The sequence below is a fragment of the Pholcus phalangioides genome, unplaced genomic scaffold (genome assembly GCF_987345545.1).
Source record: "Pholcus phalangioides strain wild (caught in Gottingen) unplaced genomic scaffold, Ppha-v1.0 ptg000039l_1, whole genome shotgun sequence".
In the NCBI taxonomy this organism is placed as follows: Eukaryota; Metazoa; Arthropoda; class Arachnida; order Araneae; family Pholcidae; genus Pholcus; species Pholcus phalangioides.
In genome coordinates, this window is record NW_028301625.1 from 3,808,847 (window position 1) to 3,835,087 (window position 26,241).

Consider the following 26,241-nt stretch of genomic DNA (forward strand, 5'->3'; position numbering starts at 1 on the left):
GTTGGCAAAGTAGATAAACAAATTTAAATAGGAAATTAGCGAGAACTTCAAGAAAATAGTTCCTGTAACATGTCGATAAATGAGAGAAATACATTTTGCATGGGTCTCACAGACCCAACTTGTGCACTCGCAGGTTAAAGAGCAACCACTGTTTTATTATTATTTTTACATGTGGCTGCACCTGTTTCCCACCTCTAAGGTCAGCTCTGTTCTATGACAGTCTTCAGAGGAAAAATATAACCACTCACTATATCAAGCTGACTAAAGATCCCACTTAGGTTGATTACAAAAACTCATATACATATAATTCTATTTGCTCATTTTGGACTTGCACTCATTTAGCTTCATTTTGACATATTATCTGACTTACATAGACATGATACTTCTGCTGAACAACCCAGGGAAATCTGATCATCAGGGGCCAAAATGCCAAGTTATGTTCTGAGGGCTCCCCATCTGACCAGAGGTATCCACCACCAATTTACATACTTATTCTCAAAAATCATAATACCAGATCTTATCATCATCAAGCCATGTGCCTATCTTGGAGTAGAGCCCTAGGCTGAGATCCTTCGTTGGCCCCTAGCCATATGTTTTACGGGCCCTCTACAATGAATTTACAGTATAAAAAAACAAAAATTATAAGAATATTTCCAATTAGAAAAAGTACCCAAATAACATGTAGAACTCGGATGCATCATTCATATTTCAAAGGATAGTTATTAAAATAAAAAAAATTGACTTTTACATGCACACTCTGTGCTCAAAAACCCACTTAGAAAGTTGTTGCCCTGTCTTTTCTGATGCCAATAAAAAAAACATGTTTCTAAGTGCAATATTTACTGAGATATTTAAATTTCAAAATGGAGAAAAGTTGGGGGGAAAAAATTGCATAAATGTAGGTAAAATGTGTTTTTTACCCCCATTTATAACCATTCCCCTTTTTCTTGAGTCACTCACCTTATTTGCATATCCTTATGAGTAGGCATTGTGTTTAAGAGCTTCTCTAATAATGACTTTTTTTTCTGCAAATCTTGATTCGTAAAAGGGAGACAGGTGAAAAGATTGTCTTGTATACAACAGGGTAGAATGTTCATTTCAAAAAAAGTGTAAATTAATTTCTCATGAAATTGGAAATAACATTAATAGGTCTGAGACACTTTAGAAATATTCTGAATATAAGAACCATCCTGGAGCTCTGGCAGCCCCCTGTAGGGAGAGCATTTATGAGGGTGCTTCCTATACATTCCAGATCTTGGGTAAGCCCACATGTTAAGACAGCCCTGGACCAACCAGGAATTTAAATTTGGTAATTACTCTGAGTGGAATCCCCAGTCTCTCGCTTTATAGTAGTTATATTTTTATACTGATGACATGGTGTGCCAAAATACATTGTGATTTTTCTTGTTACTGACATTTATTATTGATTTCTTTTTTATTTTATTAGTATCAGACAAAGGATTATATTCCCATGTTAAAAGGATGAGATATATACAACATGTTTTTTTTTTTTGCTTTTTTGTTAAATTTCAAACAGTTTTTTTGCACACAAAAATGAACAAACATGATATTATTACATCTTGACAGAAGGATTTTTAACCTTCCGTCAGGTGTGCCAAATTGAGTTGATAAGGTTGCTACGAGAATTATCCCCGGAGGGACAGAGCCTGGGTCGTGTCTGGTCTATCGGATTGAGTTGATAGGAGTCTTTTTCTTCATCGTCTCTTCAAATTTATCTGATGTTTTGGAAGCTTTTGTGATAAAACATGTCTCATTTTCACTGACTATTTTCATTTGCAATGCATATCTTCAAAATAAAATACATTTTTAACATCACAATAATACATTAATACTTGTAAAATATTCTCCAAAAACAAAAGAATAGATACTGTGATAATTTTGATGCACTGTGCCTGCTTCTGTTACATTTGAACCCTATCCAACAAAAGAGCGTGGGCTATTTGAGTGATTCGGTTATTAGAAACATGGTCATAATAAAATATATATATGTTTCAAAATTTAGGATTTTTCAGGAAAAAATTAACATTTCAGGCAAAACTCTGAAAAAATTTTTCTTAAAACGAATCTCTGTTGGATTTGGGTGTAGTTTTTGGCATCCACAGTAGAAACTACAACACAAGATAATATTTAACTGTGACCTACAATAAGAGAGAGTGTTTAGAAAATCAGCAAGGTCTACAATCTATGATGACACAAAGCATATCCTTGATCACTGGTGGAAGTTAAGCACCGCAGATTGTGACATAATAACAACCAAAAATTCTAATTTATATATCATGACTAGTGGAACAAATTTTAAGGAAAAAACAATAACTCCTGTCAGTTCTGACATTTAATCTTTTAGTGGGCAAAAGCTGGCTGGTTATTTTATAAGAAAATAGACTTGAGAGAACATTTCAAATAAAAAATAATGATTGCACTCTGTGAATCATTAAGCAACTAATACTCATGAGAGCCCTGGTGTTTGATTGGTCAAAATCTGTAAATCTACATTCTTAACCACTTGTATCAAGTTTTGAAAATATTTAACATATTGTTCGCAATGTTCCCCTGGCTCAAAACTGGGTGAGCCTCGAAGCCTCAAGTTACGCTGTTCAAAAAACTTAAATACAGCATAAAACACATAATCATCTTTGGACGCCATAGCTACAGATAGATACTTTTGAGCAGATAGACCATCCACTCCACCAATACTACGAACAAAATGAAGAGCAGGCAGGATTTGTTTTTGAGAAAGTAAAATCTCTATAATTTCTTCATTAGAAGTTTGCAGTCGCTTCAGCATGTCGAGAGCTAATTGATGTGCAGGTGGATACACCTTTGCCAGCGACAACATCAGGAAAGCTAAAGGTTTTGAGTCACTAAGCGTGTTGTATTGAAGAAACTGATGAAGTTGATAGAATCTTTTATGTTGAACTAATATATTGATCAACAATCTGCAGAGGTAATGTTGCACATACAGCTGATGTTGACTCAATGACCGGATATATTCAAGTAGTATGGCAATAACAAACTTAGGATTTGCTTGGCTATCTTCAAACATGGTGAAAACATGAGTATACATATCTGATTGATCCAATACAGGAGCATGTTTTACGACTAGAGCACTGCTACTAGATGACTTTTCCCTGTCACAATGCTGTTTGCAAATGTAATTTAATTTATCAAATATTTTTGAAAGAACTAAAAGCGGCAATCTTTGCTCAGGTACCATGCTTTCATAACAAACTTTCAATATAACTGGCTTTGAGTTTTGTCTTAAAAGTAGAAAATCAATAAGTTGGCTCTTGTCTGGAATCAAATCAACTAATGGATCGAGATTCATACAAACATACCACAAACAACCCAATTTTGCATCTATAATGATATTTGGCTGAAATACAACCCAATTAGGGGAGTAAAGTTCACATGTGATATCAGTTATATCATTCATACTATGACTAGGCAATAAAGGCACTTTAAGTATGAAAGGTTTTATAGGTTGAGGAGGCACAAGTGGATTATGATGAGTTACATAACCATCAGTTTCTCCAGCCATGCATATATCATATAACATCGACCTTTTTGATGACTGCTGATGGACCACGATAACATTATCAATAACATTGACTGCAAAACGTCCACTCATATCAAGTTTCAAAATATCAGTCTTTCGTGGAGGACCATCCTTCTGCAGAGTGTAAATCACTATTTCAGCTCCGGGTGACCCTACACAACGTGGTTGGTGCCTAAGCACCATAATGCATGTCTTGCTGTATATAGTTGCAATATTAATATCTCGCTCCAACAAAATGGCTTTTTGACCTTTGGGCGTCGCAGGCAGATCAATCTCAAATTTTGATAGCTTGTATGCCATGCCAGGTTTGAATTGGTATGGGTGCATGACATTACAAAGGCTTCCAGATGAAAGCAATAATAAAGAGCTTTCGGCATGATAAACATACCAATTAACAGCCACACTATATGTTTTCAGCATTTTCAAAATTCGTTTATCTGGTACTACTTGGTAATGTTCTACACCATGATCAGTAACAAATACTACTTCATTGGCATTCGTCCAAGAAAATCCCAAAATCTTTGTCGATTTCCCTTTACAGCTCTGAGAATATGTAACACCGTCAAGATCTCCATTGAAATTTATGAATTCCACAGATTTGAAGCTACGCTGGATAGACAAAATCTTTTTATCGGGAGAAAATTTAATGGAATTCACTTCACCTTTATCAGCCATTCGAAAACTAATGATAGATTTTTCTTCTGGACCTTTAACAACAACGCCCGTGGTACCTCCAGACCTTACAGCAAACACTTGGCAATTGGCCTCATCAAAGAAAACATTGGTGAGTTTGCTAACGGGTTCAAAGCGAATAGGTTCGGGACTCAATTCTAAAATACAAGGTTCAGCCATCATCTCAATGTGTTTTATATTATTCTTCTATTTCTACAATTTTAGTAGACTTCATGCAACATCAAAACGAAACATCTGCCGACGAACGTTTTCTAAACACTAACGGCCTTGACTATATGGGATGTTAGCGTTTTGTGCTTCTATACCAAGCTGACCATATTTCGATGAGAAAATACCTCGGAACATATCTCCAGTATATACCTTAGAGGTAGGCTGACCATATTTCCTCGAGAGAAATACGGGACATTGAGATTCCAAATACGGGAAAATACGGGACATCGCCAATTATCGCCAAAAATGACGCCAAAACCGAGCAAAGTTGCCAAATATTGTTAAAATTACGGTAAAATCACAATGGCGGGAAATGAAACGTTACTGCAAATTGCAGTGGATTAAAATGAATTTCACGAAAAAAACGTTCACCGAGACAAATGTGGGAGATAAATATTCTCATTTATAGTTGTAATTATCATAATATAGTTTATTAGTTGAAAAATAATTTCAATCTTTGACTTCAATAAAGAATAAAAATTCAAGTAAGCGTCGTGTAAAATACGGGAAAAACCGGGACACTTTTGCGAAAAAGTCGGGACGACCAAAAATACAGAAAATACCGGGACTGTCCCGGGAAATACGGGACGTATGGTCACCCTACTTAGAGGAGAAATAAAATTATTTATTTATTTCTCCTCGATGGCAGATACCGGCGCAGCATATTTCGCAAATGCACTACTATACCGCGATTTGGTGAAATCTCACGCACCTTGATGGCGTGGTAGGACGGCAGGGTGGGTGATCGGCTGCTTCTTCGTAATCCGGTTTCCGCGTCGACTTTTGTAGCGCTAGTTTGTTTTTTGCGTTCGTGTTAGAAAAAGGATAATCTTTCCTTTCTGTAATTTTCTTTCCCCTCCTTCCCTTTCTTCATATTGTTCGTCACGGTAATTTTTTCGTTGTTTTTTTTGGTTATTTATTTAATCCTCGTTTTATCGTCGAGACGGCGGATTTGGTATGTAGTTCCAACTCTCTTATAGCTAACTTGATTGATAACAATATTCGACATGGAAATTAATAATGATGCTCCCTCTAATGGTTTTGCGAACCCTAATAGGGCTCTGCCTGTCAACACGTGGTCTTCAAATATTAGTGATGTAGACTTATTAGCCTGTGCGTGTAATGAAATTAAATGCTTCACTGTCAAGCTGACGGGTGCTCAAGCTATTCCGAGATCTCGACCGAGGGACTTGAAAAAAAGCTTATTAAATTATTTTTCAGACACCTCCCAGATCTTAGACGTCCGTTTCACTCGTGGTAATGAACTCATAATCGCGACCTCTTCACAAAAAGCGGCGACCGAAGCCTTATCGATACCTAGGATCCTAGATATTCCAGTCAAAGCTATTTTGCTTACTGATAACATTACCTCGAAATTCCTCCTGCGGAATATTCCTACCTCTGAAACTCTTGCGGACTTGGCCGAGGAAATTCGCGAAAATAACATCACCCTTTTGAGTCTGAGAAGATTTGCAAGAAATGGTGAAGCATCCACGTCAGTGCTTGCTACTATTTTGGGAGTGAATCTACCTTCAGTTCTCAAAATATGGTTCACCATACATAGACCGAACCTTTTCATTGACCGGCCATCTCAATGTTCCAGGTGCTTCAAATTGAATCATCGACAAGTCCATTGTCGGGCCTCTGGTCCAGTCTGTCGATCCTGTGGGGGTGCTCACAGCTCCTCAGATTGTTCAAATCCTAGATCATGTGTCAACTGTGCTGGTGATCATGATCCAATGGACAAATCATGTGTGTCATATATCTTTGAATGTAAAGTGCTTGAATTTAAGGCAAATAATCATGTCACTCTTCAAGAGGCCAGGGTTGCGTGTCGTCCTAACCATCCTCAATCATATGCTAATAAAGCTAGTATGTCCACGATTCCTGTTGACTTGGCATCTTTGAAATTAGAAATTCACAGCTTAATCCAGAGTGAGATCACAAAGATCAAAGAAGCTTTGTTGAATGAAATGTCTATTCAACTACAAGAAACAGTCTCGAACTGTTTGTCTGCTCTTATGCCTGATGTAATCAAGACTGTTATTGACTCTCTCCGTCCCACGGTGGACGACAGGACGTTGCCGAGAAAAAAAAAATAAAAATGATCCATCCTCTTCCTATTCCTCGAGTCTTCTGACAGGCGGAGCTCTAGGGGGTTTTTATCCTCCCAAAGGTAATACCTAATTAGTTTTCTTATTCATATGCATGCCACTTTTTTTTTATTGCCTTTTGTTGTCAGAATTCCAAGCTGGTCCTGCCTTTATTTTTATTTTCATGTCTTTAAGTCAAAGATTAAATATTTTGCAGTGGAACTGTCGTGGCATTCGTTCCAAATTTAATTTATTTCGTAATATTATTCATCAATTTGACATAATTTGCATCCAGGAAAGTTGGCTCAATTCTAATTACCAATCCTTTTTTATTCCGGGTTTCCATATACACCGTTCTGATAGAACATATTCTTCCGGTGGTGGTTTAATTACAGCTATCAGGTCTGATTTTTCATCTCAACTCATTTGGGCCACTAATGATGTATCTTTTGAAATTCTCTGTGTTAAAATTTTTATAAATAATCATCCATTATGCCTTGCAAATATTTACCGTCCTGATGGCCCTTTCGACATTGATCCTTTGAACCACGTGATATCTTTGATGACTTGTGATTATATTATGTTGGGTGACTTTAATTCTAAAAATGTGAACTTTTGTGGCAATGTAAATTCTTCAGCTGGTATTGCCCTTCACAACTGGTATCTTCAAAATAATATTTGCTTCACCATTGCTACCTGCCCTACTTATTATAGTGCCAATACCAACTCATTTTTAGATTTTTGTTTCAGCTTCCCCAAATGTTCGTCGGACTCTAACCTGGTCTCCGACTGACAGTCTTCTGAATAGTGACCACCTTCCAATCAAGCTTTCTATTCCGATAAACTGTAATACTTCATCAATGGTTCGTCATTCCCATTGGCCTTCAATTATCTCGGACTTGAAAAATATTCCATCGTCCGATAATTTTGACGACTTATATACTTTTTTACGCTCTTCTATTTCAAAGCACACTTCGCTTAAACCTCGTAAAAAATTCCCTCGTATCAAAATGGATAGGGATGGTCGATCTCTTCTCATTGAAAAAAAACGTAACTTTCGAAAGTTCCGTTCTTCGCCATCTAATTCAAACTGGATCTTGTACAGAGTGCTGCTAAATTTCGTCATCTGCGTACTCTTCGTCTTAAACTTCTGGCTTTTGAAGTTAAGCCCCATTCTCCCCCTTCAGCTGTATATTCTATTTTGAGGCGAAACCGGTATGTGGCTTCGAAATCTCTTGATTCTTCCCGACTTGTTTTTTCCATTGCTCACAAAGACTTCACGGGTCCAGAGGACCAGATTTCAATTCTAAAAAATTTTCATTTTCCAAACATTTCCCTCCCTCCTCCGAATCAATTCACTGGTCCCCACCATTGTTTTCAACAATGTCTAGATGCGGATTTCTCTTTTCAGGAACTTCGCAGAGCCATAAGATCCGGAAAATCTACTGCACGTGGTCCTGATCACATTCCTCTTCACGCTTTTAAATATCTCCCTGCTAAAGGCTTGGAATTTTTGCCCGCCTTCAATAGGATTTGGACTTCCATACTCTTTCAAAGAGGGTAAAATTATTTTTATTCAAAAACCTGGCAAATCCCCATCGCATCCAAGTTCTTTTCGCCCTATCACATTGATCAATTCCATAAACAAAATTTTCGAACGCATTATTCTGTTTCGTCTTAATTGGATTTGCCTACGGTTCAAAATTTTTCCGCACTGTTTCTACGGCTTCCGTCCAAAAACCTCTGCCGAGGCCTGTCTCAGAGATATTGTTTCTTATACCTCAGATGCCTTCCGCCAATCTAAGACCTGTTATCTTCTTGCTTTTGATATCAATAAAGCATATGATTCAACCCAACACTCTTTTTTGTTACATAAACTGGCAAGAATGGGTTTGAATGGTCGCTTTTTACTTTGGTTATCTAATTATTTGGGTGGACGGGATCATTTCATTCACTGGCGTGGTTGCTCATCCAATAAGTTTTCACCTTGTTCAGGATTATTACAGGGCTCACCATTGTCTCCTATCTTATTTTCTCTCTTCACTCTTGATATCGTCACCTACTTACCACCCGACATTAAACTTTTTGTGTATGCAGATGATATTTTCATCATGTATAAATCTAACTGTGAAGCCTACATTGAAGCTCGTGATGTCTGCAATTAATTGTATCCTTAGGTGGGCGGAGGACAGTGGTCTGTCCATCTCGCTTTCGAAATCTCGTTTTACGATTTTATCTCGGAATCCCACTTCATATGTTCCGAATTTCCAAATCAATGGAAACAGTATCCCGTTTGATCCCTACCTTAAAGTCCTAGGTATTTATTTAGACCGTATCGGGAAAAAACAAATTAATCATCTCAGATCTCGTTGCACTTTCACTCTCAATATTTGTCGTTCTCTTCATCATTTTTCCAGAAATATTCCTTGTTCTATTGTGAAACCTATTTTCATTAACATCATTTCAGCTCTTTTGGGATATGGTTCCATAGTATGGTTAAATGCAGCTAAAACTAACCGTTCGAAATTGGATACTATGTATCATTCTGCAATGAGAGCTACCTTGGGCCTACCACTTTCTACTAGAATACTCAAGATGCGTACCATTTTAGCACTCCCCACTCTGGAGGAAATTCTTCTTCTTAGAAATGGTATTGCATGTATTCAGGCTGCTGCTTCTACTCAAGGCTGTGCTGATAACTTCAATTCAATTTTTTCGCATATTGCTCCCAAACTGAAAATCAGACTTTCCCAATTTTTCAGTTCCCTTAATTTCTCGTTCTCCCAAACTCTCAGACCAATCTACTCTTTCTATCCTTGGATTTCAAACAAAATTTCGGTTGTCACTGATGACCTGGATTTTCAACAACATAGACATAAGAATATAATCAACATCCTCTTTCAAAATTTCTTGAAATCTTTAGACCGTTCAACGATCATCATCGCTACTGATGCGTCTAAAAATTCTAATGTTGTCTGCGGTGCTTTTTGTCCCTCTACGAATAGTATGAGAGCATGGTGGATTCACTCTCACTCCTCTATATTTACAGGAGAAGCTCTAGCTATCACTATGGGCTTGAGATCATTTATCCCCACCAGGGGCCAACCCGTGGTCCTTTTTTCGGATGCTAAATCAGTTCTTCATGCGATTAATGAATTCTCCAGTCACTCTCCCACAGTCATCCACCTCCTTTATTCCCAACTTCTAATGGTTTGTTCTTATACCTGCCATATCTCATTAATTTGGGTCCCTGCACATTCTGGGATAGATTTGAATGAGTTTATTGACAGCTATGTTCGTTCGCTTTCCTCCTCTCCCAGTCCTTACGTCACGCCGGCTCTTTATCCAGAGGACCTACGATCTATGTTACGATTCTCATTTCGTCAATATACATCTGATTCGCTTAATTCCACTATTCCTGACTTTCAAATTTTCTTCAACTGTTGTAATCAGATTTCTCATCTCTTCTCTAATTCAAAATTTGAACGCCTCTTTTACAAGTTAATCTGTGATAGAGCGCCTCTTAATGCTTACTTGTTTTTCATCAAAAAAGTTAACAGCCCTCTCTGTTCACACTGCCAACTTCCGGAAACTGCGACCCATTTTCTTTTCAACTGCTCCCGCTTCATGCGTCATCGCATTCCATCCTTTTTTGCGTCCTCTCCTCCCATTAAATCTTGGCCTACCTTCATGGCGTCCAACCTCCGTATATCGATTTGTCATTTCGAAAAATTCATTTCGTTAAGTAAAAGATTTATTTAACATTTCTTTCTGGTTTTGAGGTCCTTTCCAACCTAAACACACACTCATCCTGGGACTACATCTCATGACTCACAAAAGTGATCTAGCATCGTCCCCTAGATCTGAAGATTTTCTTTTCCATATCATCCCATTCCCATTCTTTTTGTTTTTGTAGTAATCTACTACTGCTGTTGTTTTGAATTTTCAATTTTCTTTATTTAATTACCTACCTCACATTACTCTCTCCCAGCCAGGGAATGGTCTCTGCAGCCGATAGCCCTGCTTAATTCAACTGTAACTGTATACCGCGATTACACGATTTTTTTCGTAATTTTTTCCACACAGCCAATCACGTTTCTTCAGCCTCTACGATAATTTGCATAACTCTACGGTATCTTCATTTTCGTATCTGATCGCGGAACAGTGGTGCAAACCATCGAGGAGAAATACTTTATTTCTCCTCTAAGAACTGTATTTCCCCTCTAAGGTGCAAACAAGGTAGACATTTCCACTGATGTTCCCTTACAGGAGAAATAAATATATTATATTTCTTCTCAATGTGTGTGGATGTTTCGCGAGGCATTTCAAATGTGCAATCGCGCTATTTTCATTGTTATAAAAACGATTTTATTATTTTAACCAACAAATTTATGCATTGAAAGCAAACTTAAATATTCAAACAGTTAAAGGAGGATAGAGACTTCAAATTTCTGAAAATGTGTGATAGAAAATTCTTGTAAATTTTAGTAAAAAATTTCTCCAATTTATCAATGAATTTTTCGATAGTAAATCGACTAAAAATAAACCGATAAATTATAGTATGAAAAAATATATCGTACATGTTAATAATCGCACACAACTATGAAATATTTAAACATCTAATATCAGAATCCAGAAGAGAAAAGATATGCTAAAAGGAATTACATTTCTAGAGCATTATTATTGGTCTTGGTAATTTTTTCTACATATTTTTTGTTACAATATTTAATGAGGCTTTTCGAATAGACGCCATAATCATCATCAGCATCACTCCTGAGAGACATACACTGGATGATCCCCATAGAGATCAATGTTAAAATTGCTTAGCGTAGAAATGCGAAAATTTAGTGGGGTTTTCCGCAACATCAATAATTTTAAAAATTGAATTGAATCTTTGGTTTTCGAAATATTGAGCTCGCTTAGAGATACGAAGCCCCTACGATAATAGAATAAATATAAAATAATGAGCCAGACCCACTTTTGAGGTGGATATTCATGCAATAACATTGATTTCAAATTTTTATTTATATCTTCTCAAGCGAAAAAATGAGAATTAATGTCTCCGTATTGTCTTATATTATCCAATTGCATCAATCCATATAGTTTAGGATGTTTTAAATTAATTATGGACCCATATAAATTACATCGAAGAAATTCCACAGCTTTAATCAAGCATTTTTTGAAGGAAAACCGGCAGATCGATAACTTGAAGTTGAAAAAAAAAATCGAAATTTCTAGCTCCCATTAAAAAGAAAAAAGGATTCATTTCTATGTTTCTTTAATTTAGATTTATTTCTTTAATAAATCGCACAGAAAGTCGCCGTATTGGTTACCTTGTACGTCCCTCAAAAGAAAAGGGAAATATCACGTGATCCAAAAAGCCCCTCATTGATTTATTATATACCAAAGTTTTAAGATTCGTCAAAATATAAATACATTATAAATTCTGTACAAACTGAAATATTTAAACAGCTAAAGGGGCGGATCACGAAAATCTTTGCAAATTTTAGTAAAATATTTCTCCAATTTATCAATGCATTTTTCGATAGCAAATCGACTAAAAATAAACAGAAAAATTATTGTATAAAAAAATATATATTATGCACGTTAATTAATCGTAAACAACTAAAATTAACAATTTTGTTTGGCATATAGAGTGTTAATCTTTCAGAATACATTCCAGTAATTACATAACGAAGCCACCTTATGACCGAAAGCACAAAAGATTGTACGGTAGTGGGAATTATCGTAAACCAAGAAGAGACTTGATTGGTTGAAATCATCGAAGGTTGAAATCGTGTAATAGCGGTGCATTTGCGAAATTAGCTACCGGGTGACCATCGAGCTTAATATTACTGGAGACAGTATGACGTCAGCGGTCTCCGCCTTGGCAGTGCTAAGGCAACACCTTCTATAGCAAGAAGTCAATAAGGCAGAGTCAATACCTTCTGCTTTAGAAGGTATTGACTCTGCCCACATGCCAGTGTCGGGCTCATGTTCACCATATCCACAGACAAAATGTTATAAAACCCGTATTATGTTACTTGATTGGTCGAATTTTGAAGAGGTGGTCAGGCATGGTCATTTATCGTTGGCAACAAAATAATATCGTTAGCAAACATCCTAGAGAAATTTTTAAACGGAATAACAAAAATTGAAAAAAAAAGAGCCCCCCCTTTTTTCCCCTTCATTGGATTTTTTGTGATTTGAATATTAATTTCAAGAAATAATCACTGGAGGGGAATTTTTTTGGCAAATTTTTCATTTCACCTTTTCAGATGATGATGCGCTACACTTGAAAAACAAAAACGCGTAGCGTGGTAAAGTTACACGTTTCTGCCGACCGGAAATGGTCCTATTCACAGAAAAACCTGCTCTTAGGAAAACCCGGCTTAAAAGTCAAATGTTTACTTCGTATGATGACTAAAGCAATTTGCTGCTTATAATCAGTTCAAAACATGAATTTATTAGTGTAGATTATAATTAAAAAATAAAAATTTCCACAAGTGGGGGGGAGGGCTATTTAATGTCTGCTTTGCCCAGGGCCTTTTCCATTGTAAAATTCGGACGCTGAGATTCCAGTCATAGGCATATATATGAATTGGCATCATCATTAGGGTGGATCGAAAAGTATAGGAAATTTTTTTTTTCGAAATTACTTTTGACTTGGGGTGGGAAAATCGTGTCTTGGGTATATTAGTTCGCGTAACTTTTTTTATTGAAATCCATTCATATCTTTCGGTGTCCCGAGCGCCCCAAAAATAGTTAAAAATTGACATTTTGATGAAAATTTATGAAAAAAACTTTTTTGAAATTACTTTTGACGTGGGGTGGAGAAAGTTCTGTCTTGAGCATATTAGTTTGCATAATTTTTTTTTTATTGAAATCTATTCATATCTTCTGCTGGCCCAAGCACCCCACAAAATAGTTAAAAATTCACTTTTATGAAAATGTAATAAAAATTGTAAATGAAAAATGTAATAAAAATTGTAAATAAATGAAAAATGTAATAAAAATTGTAAATTAATGAAAAATGTAATAAAAATTGTAAATTAATGAAAAATGTTTATAAATTTGGCAGAGTATTCAGGTTTAAAGTATAAACTTATTATTATTTATAATTTTATAATAATACATAAAGTATAAATTTAAAAATCAAAGCAATAAATCACAAAACTTATAAAAACTGAACTTATATATAATGGCTTTTTTAATTGTATTAATTTGAAGAGATTTACATATTTCTAAATGTTGGTATTAAAACTTTGATATGGCTTCTTGATCTTATCCTATTCAATATGAAGTCGTGTCTCTTCTCCACATGCACTTTCCGACGTCTCAGACAATAGGCGAATGCATCTTTCAACTGCTTGGGTATGGCATGAATATTTTCACCATTCCTTCCAACTTTTACAATACTAAATAATTGTATACATTTAATAATAAACAATAAATGATTTTTCATTCTCTGCCTATACTATTTTCCCTGTGAATTCGATTATTTAACTCATTTTTTTTTTAATTCAAAATTTGAATAAAGTCGATTTTTGGAAAATATTAAAGTTTCTTGGGGCCCCGGAAGAAATTAATTGAAGTTAAAAATTTTGCATTTATGCTAGTATGCTTAAAAGACAACTTTTGCACCCCAAGCCGATTCTTTTATCCACATTTCGATTTTTCGATCCACCCTAATCATCATGCCCTCCCCCGGTCAAGTCTATCTCTGTCTATGCGGATGACCCATATCAGGATGGGTCTGACAGGGCTCCAGATCAGGACGATTCTTTAACAATTTTTTTTTCACAGTACACTGTCACTGTCTGAAAATGGCCTTAAAGATTTCTTCAACATCCTTGAATCGATGAGCGGGACATCACTAATTTCAACACCCCAAGATATAAGCCTTCACTTTTGTTTCATTTGATATAATTTGTCAAAGATGCAGTTGGTTTCATTACATCAACAATTCTTTACGGTTGGCTTACACTCCGTATTCGCGCTAGAACCGAAAAGTTTAGTATAATCTCTCTCTTTCTGGGGTTGTTTACAAAGCTTCTCTGATTTCAAATGCTTGGCATGGTTGTGAATAGCTTACCCGCCCACGTTGCTCAAACTGAATAGTTTGACCGAAGATATATATATAAGATAGTTTCTGATAGTTTTTTCTAACCAAGCCTAAGATTTAAAAAAAAAAAAAATCATCAAGTGAAACATTATGTGCACGGGAAAATTCTTGAGAAAAAGAATAAAATACATTATAGTATAATGCAGGGGTCTTCAACTTTCATACACTGCGGGAAAAATTGAAACTTCCCATGAAGCCCGCGGGCCACCAACTCATGTAATTTTGTGCCATCTTAATAGAGGGGTGTCAATGAGGCCTCGAGCAAAACAGGGAAAAAATAAATGAAGACATTTATTTATTCTGAAATTATTATCATTATTTTTCAATTTTGATTAGTTATGAAATATTTTTTCACTAATACTGAAATTTTTTTTGATTAATTACTGATTAAATTAATTAATTTCACTCTGAAATCACTTAAAATGATATTTTAATTATTTATTTCAGTAATTCTGAAATTATTTTCCTTCTCACTGCATTATACGTATCTTGAAATCATTTCTTAATGATAATTATGCAGTAATTATGCAATCATTGATTGTGAAATAATTTCTATCGGAAATTACGAAAATATTTTTCTCATTTATAAGTTGTTTTTTTTCACTTATTCGGAAATTAGTAACTTCAAAAATTCAAAAATTATTTCTTACAATAATTCTGAATTCTCATCATTCTGGAATTATCTTTCATCAATTCTGGAATTATCTTTCATCAATTCTGGAATTATCTTTCATCAATTCTGGAATTATCTTTCATCAATTCTGGAATTATCTTTCATCAATTCTGGAATTATCTTTCATCAATTCTGGAATTATCTTTCATCAATTCTGGAATTATCTTTCATCAAGTCTGTATTCTCATCATTCTGGAATTATCTTTCATCAATTCTGAATTCTCATCATTCTGGAATTATCTTTCATCAATTCTGAATTCTCATCATTCTGGAATTATCTTTCATCAATTCTGAATTTTCATCGATTTGCTCTGGGAATTATTTCTTAAATAAATTATAGAAAAATTCATCAATTCCGAAATTACATGTAATGTAATTATATGTAGTTATATGTTATGTGAAAGAAGAAAGAAATACTGCAGCATTTTTTTCTTTCATAAATTCTGGAATTATTTTTTTCATTAAGAGAGAGAGAAAATCCGAAATTATTTCTTTAATTTTCTGGAATAAATCATTTTTCAATATTTTCAACCATTTTCTGAAAATGATTGATGGGTAACGACAAAAATCTCCAAAGGCCAAATGTGGCCCACACGTTGAAGATCCCTGGTATAACCGAAACGCTAATACAGTACTTACAAGGCCGTAGCGAGAGGGAGAGACTTGACGTCGCCCCCCAACCACGAAATGAGTCCCGTAAAGCTTTGACAGTGCACGGGCCTCGCCGTAATCCATGGTTTCTGCGGTAAACACGCAATGTCTATGCGGCATTTTGTCCATTCAGGTAATAAATCTTTACGATTTCCCCACGTTCTTTCCCTGAAAGCGGCATCTTGTTCGGAATGGCAGAAAGCAACATACGTGGCTCGCATTTCGCAGTGCCTTTTCTTTCACCTAGCGCGACGACGTCAGTCATGACTGTGTCTTACGTAGAACCCGAAATTTGCATTTCTTGGTTTCTTCTTCTCGTTTTGTGAAGGACTAATCAGGCTAGGATCTCAGCCGAAGAAACGGTGTGACGAATGAAACGAACATTAATGCTCTGGTGCACGGCAAAGTCCTTTTTACTTTTTCCTTGCCTAGCTCCGGGGATTTTCGTGCTACAGGTGCCATTCCAACTCTATTTAGTGTTTTTCAGTATGTAGATCGTATTCCAATACAAAAAATTTGGTGTTGCCATTTGATATTTTCGAAATTTTCTCACTGTAACCGTAACTGTTAGAGTGACACTGTTGTTTTCCATATCATTCTTGAGCGCATACCTCAAAATACCTTATGCCAAAATTTCATTCAGTTTCTGTGAATGGTATGATAGTTAGGGGCCCATATGTCGGGATAGTTTTTTTATAATCACCCTGTATATTGTATACAGGGTGATCAGCGAATAAGCCCTTATTTCAAAATTAAATATCTCTGCAACAAAGATCAATAGAATTATGCGGTAAACGGTACGTTTATTAGCAAAACTGTAAGAATGTTGTACAGAAATTTCGAAAATTTAGTTTTTTTTTTAATTTTTTAAAATTAAAAAAAAAAAAATTTGGAGATTTTGGGGTTCCGAAAATCCTCATTTGTGTGAAGAGAAACCACTGCATTCACCTAAAGTTACTGCATGGGCTGCGGTATGCGCCATGTGTGCTAACAAATTGTTCCAAAATTGTAACGTAACGTTCAGTAGTAATCGTTTCTCGCACGAAGAAGGGGCCGATAATGCCTCTGGCGCATACCGCAGTCCATGCAGTAACTTTAGGTGAATGCAGTGGTTTCTCTTCACACAAATGAGGATTTTCGGAACCCCAAAATCTCCAGTTTTTTTTTTTTTAATTTTAAAAAATTTAAAAAAAAACGAAATTTTCGAAATTTCTGTACAACATGCTTACAGTTTTGCTAATAAACATACCGTTTACCGCATAATTCTATTGATCTTTGTTGCAGATATTTAATTTTGAAATAAGGGCTTATTCGCTGATCACCCTGTATATATACACATACAAAGATTTTTTTTTATTTCGCTCAAACTCCCCTGCTACCTATTTTTAAATTCTTCAGAAGTTTGTTTTTTCGAGCGTGTTTAATAAATATTGGTATTTTGGGCGCTATCTTTCCAAAGTGTTTATGGAGTTGCTGCGAAGCTACTTTCTGTGTAGTACACAGTACACAAAAGTGCTGTGCATTAAATCATTTTAGAGTCTGGAAGTTTCTGGTGGTCCATGGTCAGCTGGGCCGTAAGTGGGGATGAGGAAAGCAAAGCGGGTATTTTGCCCCGGACCAGAAAGGGGTGCAAGTTTCACTTTTCACATCCGGCTTATATTACTGGAGGGAGCATGACGTCAGTGGTCTCAGCCAAAGCCGCTTGAAAGATGCTCTTAATGCAGCTTTGGTCTCAGCCTTGGCAGTGCTGAGAACGGCACGGAGGAAAGAATACATTATCACTGAGCTATAAGGAAAGAATACATTATCACTGAGCTATAAGGAAAGAATACATTATCACTGAGCTATAAGGAAAGAATACATTATCACTGAGCTATAAGGAAAGTTTACTTATAGCTCAGTGTACATTATACATGGAGGAGAAAGAATACATTATACAGTTATTCTTTCCTCCATGTGAGAACGGTGTCCCCCAACATCTCCGTCGGAAGATCACGTGACTCGGTGCAAACAAACACGATCCCCCATAGAGATCAATGTTAAAATTGCCGATTTTAGCATAGAAATGCGGAAATTTAGTGGGGTTTTCCGCCACATCAATAACTTTAAAAATTGAATTGAATCTTTGGTTTTCGAAATATTGAGTTCGCTTAGAGATACGAAGCCCAGAAAATTAAATATAAACTAATGAGCCAGACCCATTTTTGAGGTGGATATCCATGCAATAACATTGATTTCAGCTTTTTATTTATATCTTCTCAAGCACAAAAATGAAAATTAATGGCTCCGTATTGTCTTATATTATCCAATTGCATCAATCCATATAGTTTAGGATGTTTTGAAATTAATTATAGGCCCATATAAATTGCATTGAAGAAATTCCGCAGCTTTAATCAAGCATTTTTTGAAGCAAAAATAGGCAGATCAATAACTTGAACCTCAAAAAACATTTCGAAATATCTAGCTCCCATAAAAAAAAATTATATAATTAATGGAAGAGATAATTCCAGAATTAATGGTAGATCATTTGAGAATAAATGAAAGATAATTCCAAAATTAAGGAAAGAGATAATTCCAAAATTAATGAAAGCTGTAATTACAGAATTAAAGTAAGAGATAATTCTAAAATTAATGAAAGAAAAAATTCTAGAATTAATGGAAGAAATCTGAAATCAATGAAAGAGGTAATTTCAGCATTAATGAAACGATAATTCCAAAATAATTGAAAACAATAACTCCAGAATTAATGGAAGATCATTAGATAATAAATTAAAGATAATTCCAGAATTAAGGAAAGAGATAATTCCAGAATTAAGGAAAGAGATAATTCCAGCATTAATGAAAGGAAAAGTTCTAGAATTAATGAAACAAATAATTTCAGCATTGATGAAAAAATAATAATTCCAAAATTAATGAAAGATAAATCCAGAATGAGATATAATTTCAGAATCAATGAAACAAATAATTTCAGCATTAATGAAAAGTGATAATTCCAAAACTAATGAAAGAGACAATTCCAAAACTAATGAAAGAGACAATTCCAGAATTAATGAGATATGATTTCAGCATTAATGAGATATAATTTCAGCATTAATGAGATATAATTTCACCATTAATGAAAGAAATAATTTCACCATTAATGAAAGAAATAATTTCACCATTAATGAAAGAAATAATTTCACCATTAATGAAATAAATAATTTCACCATTAATGAAAGAAACAAATCCAGAATTGATGAAACCAATTATTCCAGAAGTAATGAAAGAAATAATAATTAATAAAGGAATTAACTCCAGAATTAATGGAGGAAAATTCACGAATTGATGAAAGAAATTATTCCAGCATTAAAGAAAGAAATTATTCCAGCATTAAAGAAAGAAATTATTCTACATTAATGAAAGAAATGCTTCCAGTATTAATGAAAGAAATGCTTCCAGTATTAATGAAAGAAATGCTTCCAGTATTAATGAAAGAAATGCTTCCAGTATTAATGAAATAACTAATTTAATCTTTTTTCATCTTTAGATGAGTTCTCAATCCTTTTTTTTTAATTTTTAAAACGCAATATTTAGAGACCGAACTATACATTTCTATGCGCAAATTGGCAGGTACGAAATTTGTTTTCACCGAGTCACATGGTTTCCTTGCATTAGATGTAGCCGCCGCCGGCGGCCTCCAGTAATATAAGCTCGATGACTTTTCAACCACTCATTGAACATTACATGGAGGCGATAAAATGTGTGCTTGCATCGGCTGATCAAGCATCTAGTTGTAGCCCCCGTATGCACATTTTGGATTTTTTCAGCATTAATGCATATAAATGTATAAAATCAAAGAATTTTCAGAATAAGTGCATATTTTTGAAGGTTTATTTAAGTGTAATAATTTTTTTTAAACAATTTTTCAAATAAATATTGTTAATAATACAGTAAAATTTTTCTTGCGATCGCCGGCAGCACAAAAAAATTCATTCATAAATGAGGGGTGGCCATTGATCAGGGGTTTGAAATGCGTACTTCTATTATATAAGGGGAAAATATTACTTGGCTGTAAAAGAAGGGTGACCACATCTGAGGGGTGTCTGTTAAGATAGGGGTTTTACTGTATTTTTATAACATCGGTTTCTGGTGGAATTTGATGAATTAATAGAAATGTTAATATTTTCCAAACATCAAGTATTGTATTTTTAAAGCTGTTTCTAGAGATACGTCAAAAGCATTCAATTTTTTTTAGAAATGGTGTAATTATTAGTAGTGCTAATAATTTGAAATTCTTTTGCTACTGTTATTTCGTTACTGAGCAGCTACAACAAACTAGAAATTAAAAAATGCCTAAATAAAAAATAGTTTTTTGCATATACAGTATATGCATATGTGGGGATATTTTTTGTAAATGAATATGCACTAAGAAATAGAAAATATTCATTTTAGAAGCATATGGCACTGTCCTCAGAGGTATAAGAGTAAGGCCTCTCAGGATGGTCTCACTGGTTGTTAATGTACTGTACTGCCCATGTGTGCAGAAAATGACTGTTGTGCGACAAAAATGATGAAACTTTACTCCTAACTTATCAAACTTGGTAAGTCCATGCCAGAACCTCAAAAATTCCTCCCATTGTAATGTTACTACTGTTTTATGATGACTGAATCCATGTTCAATCTAACAAACCAAAATGTCTTAAACATTTTCTTAATCTATGTCTATGCCCAAATCAGAAGAGCACTCGTATCAAAACTCTGAAGCTAATTCAGACTTAAAATTAACATAATGCTTATCCTTTGAATGTAATTTTATTGAGGCATTCAATTAAAATATCATACAATAATTTTTTTTATTGAAACAAAAACTGCACATCAACCAACTACTGCCAGTCATCACTAACTAACACCCACACTAGTTAAAATTACTTTCCATTAGCACACTGATGACTAAAATATGTGCTGCAGCACCCTGAGATGTCATGAAATCGGTTAAACAAACTGCAGGATATTTCTTAAGACATTTAATGTTTAAATTTCAATCCAAGGAAGGTGCCGTGGACGTAAAAAAGTTTGGGAATCAATGATCTAAAGTAGAGATATGCAACTATTATAGAATCAGAAGTAACATTCATGTCCAGGATCAAAAGAAAAAGGGCACCAAAAGCTTTTGATTCAACACAATTTATTTGAATTTCAGCTAGGACCATGAATATCTTTTCCAGCTTTTCGGAATCGAAACTAACTTCTGGCTTAACAGGTTCTCACAACGAAAAATAACAGTTGTGGTCAGTCCAAAGAAGTGACATGAGCTTAAATATACATATACTTAATATGCTCAACAAAACCTTTAATTAGCTTGATTCAGTTACGTCTTTGTAAGCACAAAATCAGGCACAGGCATCCAGCAATTGTGTGTCAGTGAGCATCGCATTGCTCGAAAGCAAGAAGTTTAAGATACCTAATCTGGAACTGTTGTTCTTGGGTTTAGCTGTGAATTGCCTCAATGGGGAGACTTGAGTAGTGAGCCCTTTGAGGACAAGAATAACTCTTTGCGGTTGAGAGGTATTTTTCTACACTTATTGGAACTTCTAATTTGTACTTTCCCCTGCAATCTTCAATTGCAAGAGCTTGCAATCTTACAACAAAAAGTATGTAGTTCGTTTGTACAGATTGTACCGAATAATGATAAATGCATTGCACAGTAAATGAAAGTAAAGTAAGAAGTTTTAGCTTTAAAGTAGAAGTTTTTACTTTAACAGGCGATATATTATATCATTGAGTAATAACATTTAATTGTGTTTATATTAACCTACTTTTGAATATCGTGTTTACTTTAAAAATGTATTAATATTTAAGGTTTAATTAAAGAAAAATAAATATAAATAGTAGTTATATATATAATCATTAAGATTTAAAAAAAATTTGCATCAATATTTCTACAATATGTGCGTGTTTTGTGATTTTCAGAAAATCATTGTACTTCCACTGCCACTGCTCTGTAGCTTGATAACTGTAGCCTGTAGGAAAAAGTCATAAATACAGAAGTTGTAGCAAATTTTCTCATCTACAATATTGTAATTAACATTTTTATTCTCCCGTGTATGTGTGTATAGGAACAGAGCTATTGAACAAAAACGGAAAAAGTCTGCAAATTTTGACTCTAAACATAAAATAATAATCTACAATATAACTCTACTTGTACAGGGATTTTGTTTCTTTAAGCTTGCTTTTTTTTATTAGTGGCTGTGGTCCCTACAACATATCCAAAAATTAGAAATACTCAACCTTTTGCAAGGAAACCCAATTTTTTTTATACATATTGACTGGGCTAATGACATCAGAGAATAAAAATGAAATTTTCCCATGCAGCAAACAATGTTTTATACAGGAATTCATTCAGGGCCGTCATTTCAACTTTTTCCGGGGGGGGGGGGGGAAAGCACATGTACTCAATGTTGTATGTGTATATATATATACCATTTCTAGTGTATTTTCAAAAGCCGGGGGGGGGGGGTGCCCTAAATGACAGGCCTGAATTCATTCAGGATAATAAAAATTGAGCATCAACTTATTGCACCAATTTGACTATCATAAACGTAATATCAACGGCCTAGTTCCAAATTCAATGCTTTGAAAATTTTGCACTTCGTATGGAACCTGAATGTGAATCAACTCGGATTTGATTACAGTAGGGAGCGTATAAACAGAGTAAATTTTTCACAGTTTTAAGAACATACATAACTCAAAAATGCAATTTTCTGAATATTGTCTTCCTTTTTTTTTGGACTGGGCATTCAATATAAAGTAGATATTTTGCATGCTTTTCTGGATGTTCAGAGATTGTAGAAATATGCTGTTGCTTTTGTATAACAATATAGTGTTCTGCAGTACAATTCATTTTTTTCAGTATGCTATTTCAGTTTCACACGCATGATAAAGGAATAAAGAAATACTTCACAGTTTATATATTTATGTGTTCATTCAACTCATATAATCTATGTGAATAAAAGATGCTTAGCATCTACAACATTTTTAATGAATCAAAATTTGGGGTACAAAAGCAAACAAAGCTAGAACAATTTGAACTGTGCTTTGTAAAGCAGTATGGATCCTAAAATTCAGAAGACAGACAAATCCGCCAATTCAATTGGTTCTCAAAGTCCAAATATTTAAGAATTATCTAGAATCTATGACTGAAATATACCGGCATGATTATCTACCTTGCTGTCTCCTGGCATGCTGGCTAAATGCAAGGAAATACGGTATATTTTATTACATTATGACTGAATACGATTTGTTCAATAGAAATAATTGGCATTTTCATATGTATTTATTTTCATTATTTTTCCTATTTAAATTAAAGGTTTTCACACATGCATCTGCAGGCGCATTGCACCCAATCTTTTAACTTTTATATTATACTCGATTACGAGTTAACAATGACTCAGCTGTGTAAAATTTGTAGTGGTCAATATACAGAGGCAATATAAATCAATATCACATAGAAGAAAGGTAAAACGAAACAACAAATACATCACTCAACTATAAAAATATATTTTATTGAAAGTGATTCACTCAAGTAAATTTCCACAATATATAAAACACTTGAGCAGCATAAAAAAACAATCATGATAGAATGCCAATGAAGTTCACATTATGAGTATACTTACATACACATACAGACAGATGTATCTACTATATAACTAAAGATAGACAAAAGCTTTAGTTGAGAGAGAATTAATATAGAACTGTAAATATATTGATTCTTTTAGGGAAGAGGTCATTTTAAAATTGTGGAATGAAATTCTGAAGTGATGTGACATGGGGTAAGTAAAGGTGAAAATTGACAGTCACCATATGGCCACTCTGTATCAGAGAAAGCGATTGAGATAATTTGCACTAGTTGCCACCCGTTTGAAGAAATATGCAATTTTTACAAATAGACATAGGTTTTTTTTTTCTTTCACCAAAAAAAAACCTAAGATAAAATAGTTTTTAAAAATTGGTATCAAACAATATATGAATAGAGATTTATGTCCACCACCCACCCATTAAAATTACCATTCTACTCAAAAAGGTAGGACGTGAACTATGAGAGCATGGTACTAAAAGTAAAACCATGCTCTATGCACAAGTTCTCACCCAAGCTTTATCTCATGTAACAAATTATTCCAATGAAAAGAAGTGCAAGGAAATAAATTTGATATTCAACTGAAACAAGATTTTTTTTTTTGTTAGAAATTTAATTGCATTGACTGAGTATACTGTAACAAGAACCTCAAAAATGTTTCTTATTTTGGACTCCTTACCAATGGGAGAAAATTCTTTAAAAACTTAAACTTTTCACTTTGAAAAGAGAAAGAGCCACAAAATAAATTTCTTTATATGATTTGCATAATGAATTATTAAAATTATGTGGAAGCACTGGGAACTCTTTTGAAACCAAACTTATCATTAATCAATTAAGGCCCATTTACACGACGCAAGCGCTTTAGTTGGTAACTTAATTTTTAGTTGCCAAGTACGATACGATGTATGCAGACGATAAGGGCCGTTTACACGGCTTTAGTTGACAAGTGCGCAAGTGCAGAAGTGATTTAGTTGGTAAGTCAGATAAGAACAGTTCTATTTTTTTCGGTTAAGTAGACGTATGCGCATGCGCCAGTGGGCGTGACCTGCTGTGCTGGAGGGGTCATTTTGCTCTCTCACGGAGGGGTTTATTTTGATCTCAAGCGTGAACCTGTTCATACTCAGTCGTCTCCTGAAGTTTCGCTAGAATTCCGCGGAAATATTGGATGGTGAGGTGGCCAGAGGACACAACCTTCAAGTTTGTTGAAAAATATATTCGCCATGAATGTTTGTTGAACTATAGAAATGAAAATTACCTTAACAAATAAGCTAAAAATTATTTGATGTTGGAAAAAGCTATAGAATATTCTGTCGACGTGATGTCAGGAGTGGAAAAAAATTGAAGATTCAAAAATATATATCGGGTGGGGAGGATTTATATATTAAAAACTGGAGGGGGGTTTCGAATATTTCTCTCGTCCAGAACGAATTTGCTGCCATCTGTTGTAAAAATACATGATCAAATATTTAATATAAAGATGTCATCTATAGATTAAATTAAAAAAATAATAATGATTTCGAAAATTTGGAAATAATTTTTGTTTAATGAATTTTTATTATTTAATTTTTAACCCTTAGAATTTCCTACAAATGCCAAGAATCTTCTCCCGTATTTTCGGCTTCCATAATTCATAATTTATCTCCTCTTCAACTTCGATTAAAATATCATATAATCGATATTTACAACTTGGACGAGAAATAGAGAAATCTTATATTTCTTCTCGATGACTTACATAAGTTTATAATATGTTGTGTATTCTTTTTTCCCCTGTGGCGTCATCTCTCGGCCCCCCTTATGTGCACCTCCTGATGCGTGGATAATTTATATTCTTTAAAAAAAAAATATCATATAATGTGCCTCTGATCACAGTATTCTTAAGTTCAACCTGATCATCTTCATCCATCGTTACGAAAGCTATGAGCTTTAAAAAAAGCACCTCTCTGAATGCAGATAAATAAAAAATTATTACTATTATACTCCCGCACATTGCGTCTCTCTCTCTCTGTGGATTTGAGTAGACTGAAGCGCACATGCGCTAACTGCGCTCGCCTCCGTAAAAATTATCCAATGAGCATCTACTTGCCACTTATACGTGTGGACACTTTCAAGAAGAATCGGTAAGTTAAAATTAAGTTGCCCACTAAAGCGCTTGCCTCGTGTAAACGGGCCTTTAGATATGAAAGTGATCTGTGTATGTCAGCTTTCACCTTTAATGGGAAAGGAAAAGATGTTTACAGAGTCTAATATACTGTGGAATGGCAATCATGTCTGTTTTATGCATAAAACCTATTATTTTATTGATACATGAATAGTATATACTTTCATTTCATATTTCACTCACAGTTATAACATAGCTTAGTGGTTCTCAAAGTGTGCGTAGTGGAGAGTTGGCGATATTTTTTGATGTGTGCCTGTTCAGTGCTTTGAAGTATTTCTTTTATGAATGAACAATATCTACTGAACTATTCCTGGAGAGCTACATATAAACGTTGACTAGGATAAGGGAGCCACAAATGACAAAAGTTTGAGAACCACTGGCATAGATGTTAAAAAAATTCAGGAAAAAATTATTACCATCATTGAATTTTAGAACAACCCCTTAGTAAT

The 26,241-nt window shown here is 34.6% G+C and overlaps 1 protein-coding gene across 1 annotated transcript; it reads right to left on the reverse strand.

Moving 5' to 3' along the window:
• Positions 1–480: 480 nt before the first annotated feature.
• On the reverse strand, positions 481–4,506 carry Bulli (regulator of MON1-CCZ1 complex protein bulli). The gene has a single exon (XM_089253652.1). The coding sequence runs from the start codon at positions 4,430–4,432 to the stop codon at positions 2,468–2,470; it is 1,965 nt and encodes a 654-aa protein (XP_089109778.1). The 5' UTR covers positions 4,433–4,506; the 3' UTR covers positions 481–2,467.
• Between the last annotated feature and the right edge of the window lie 21,735 nt (positions 4,507–26,241).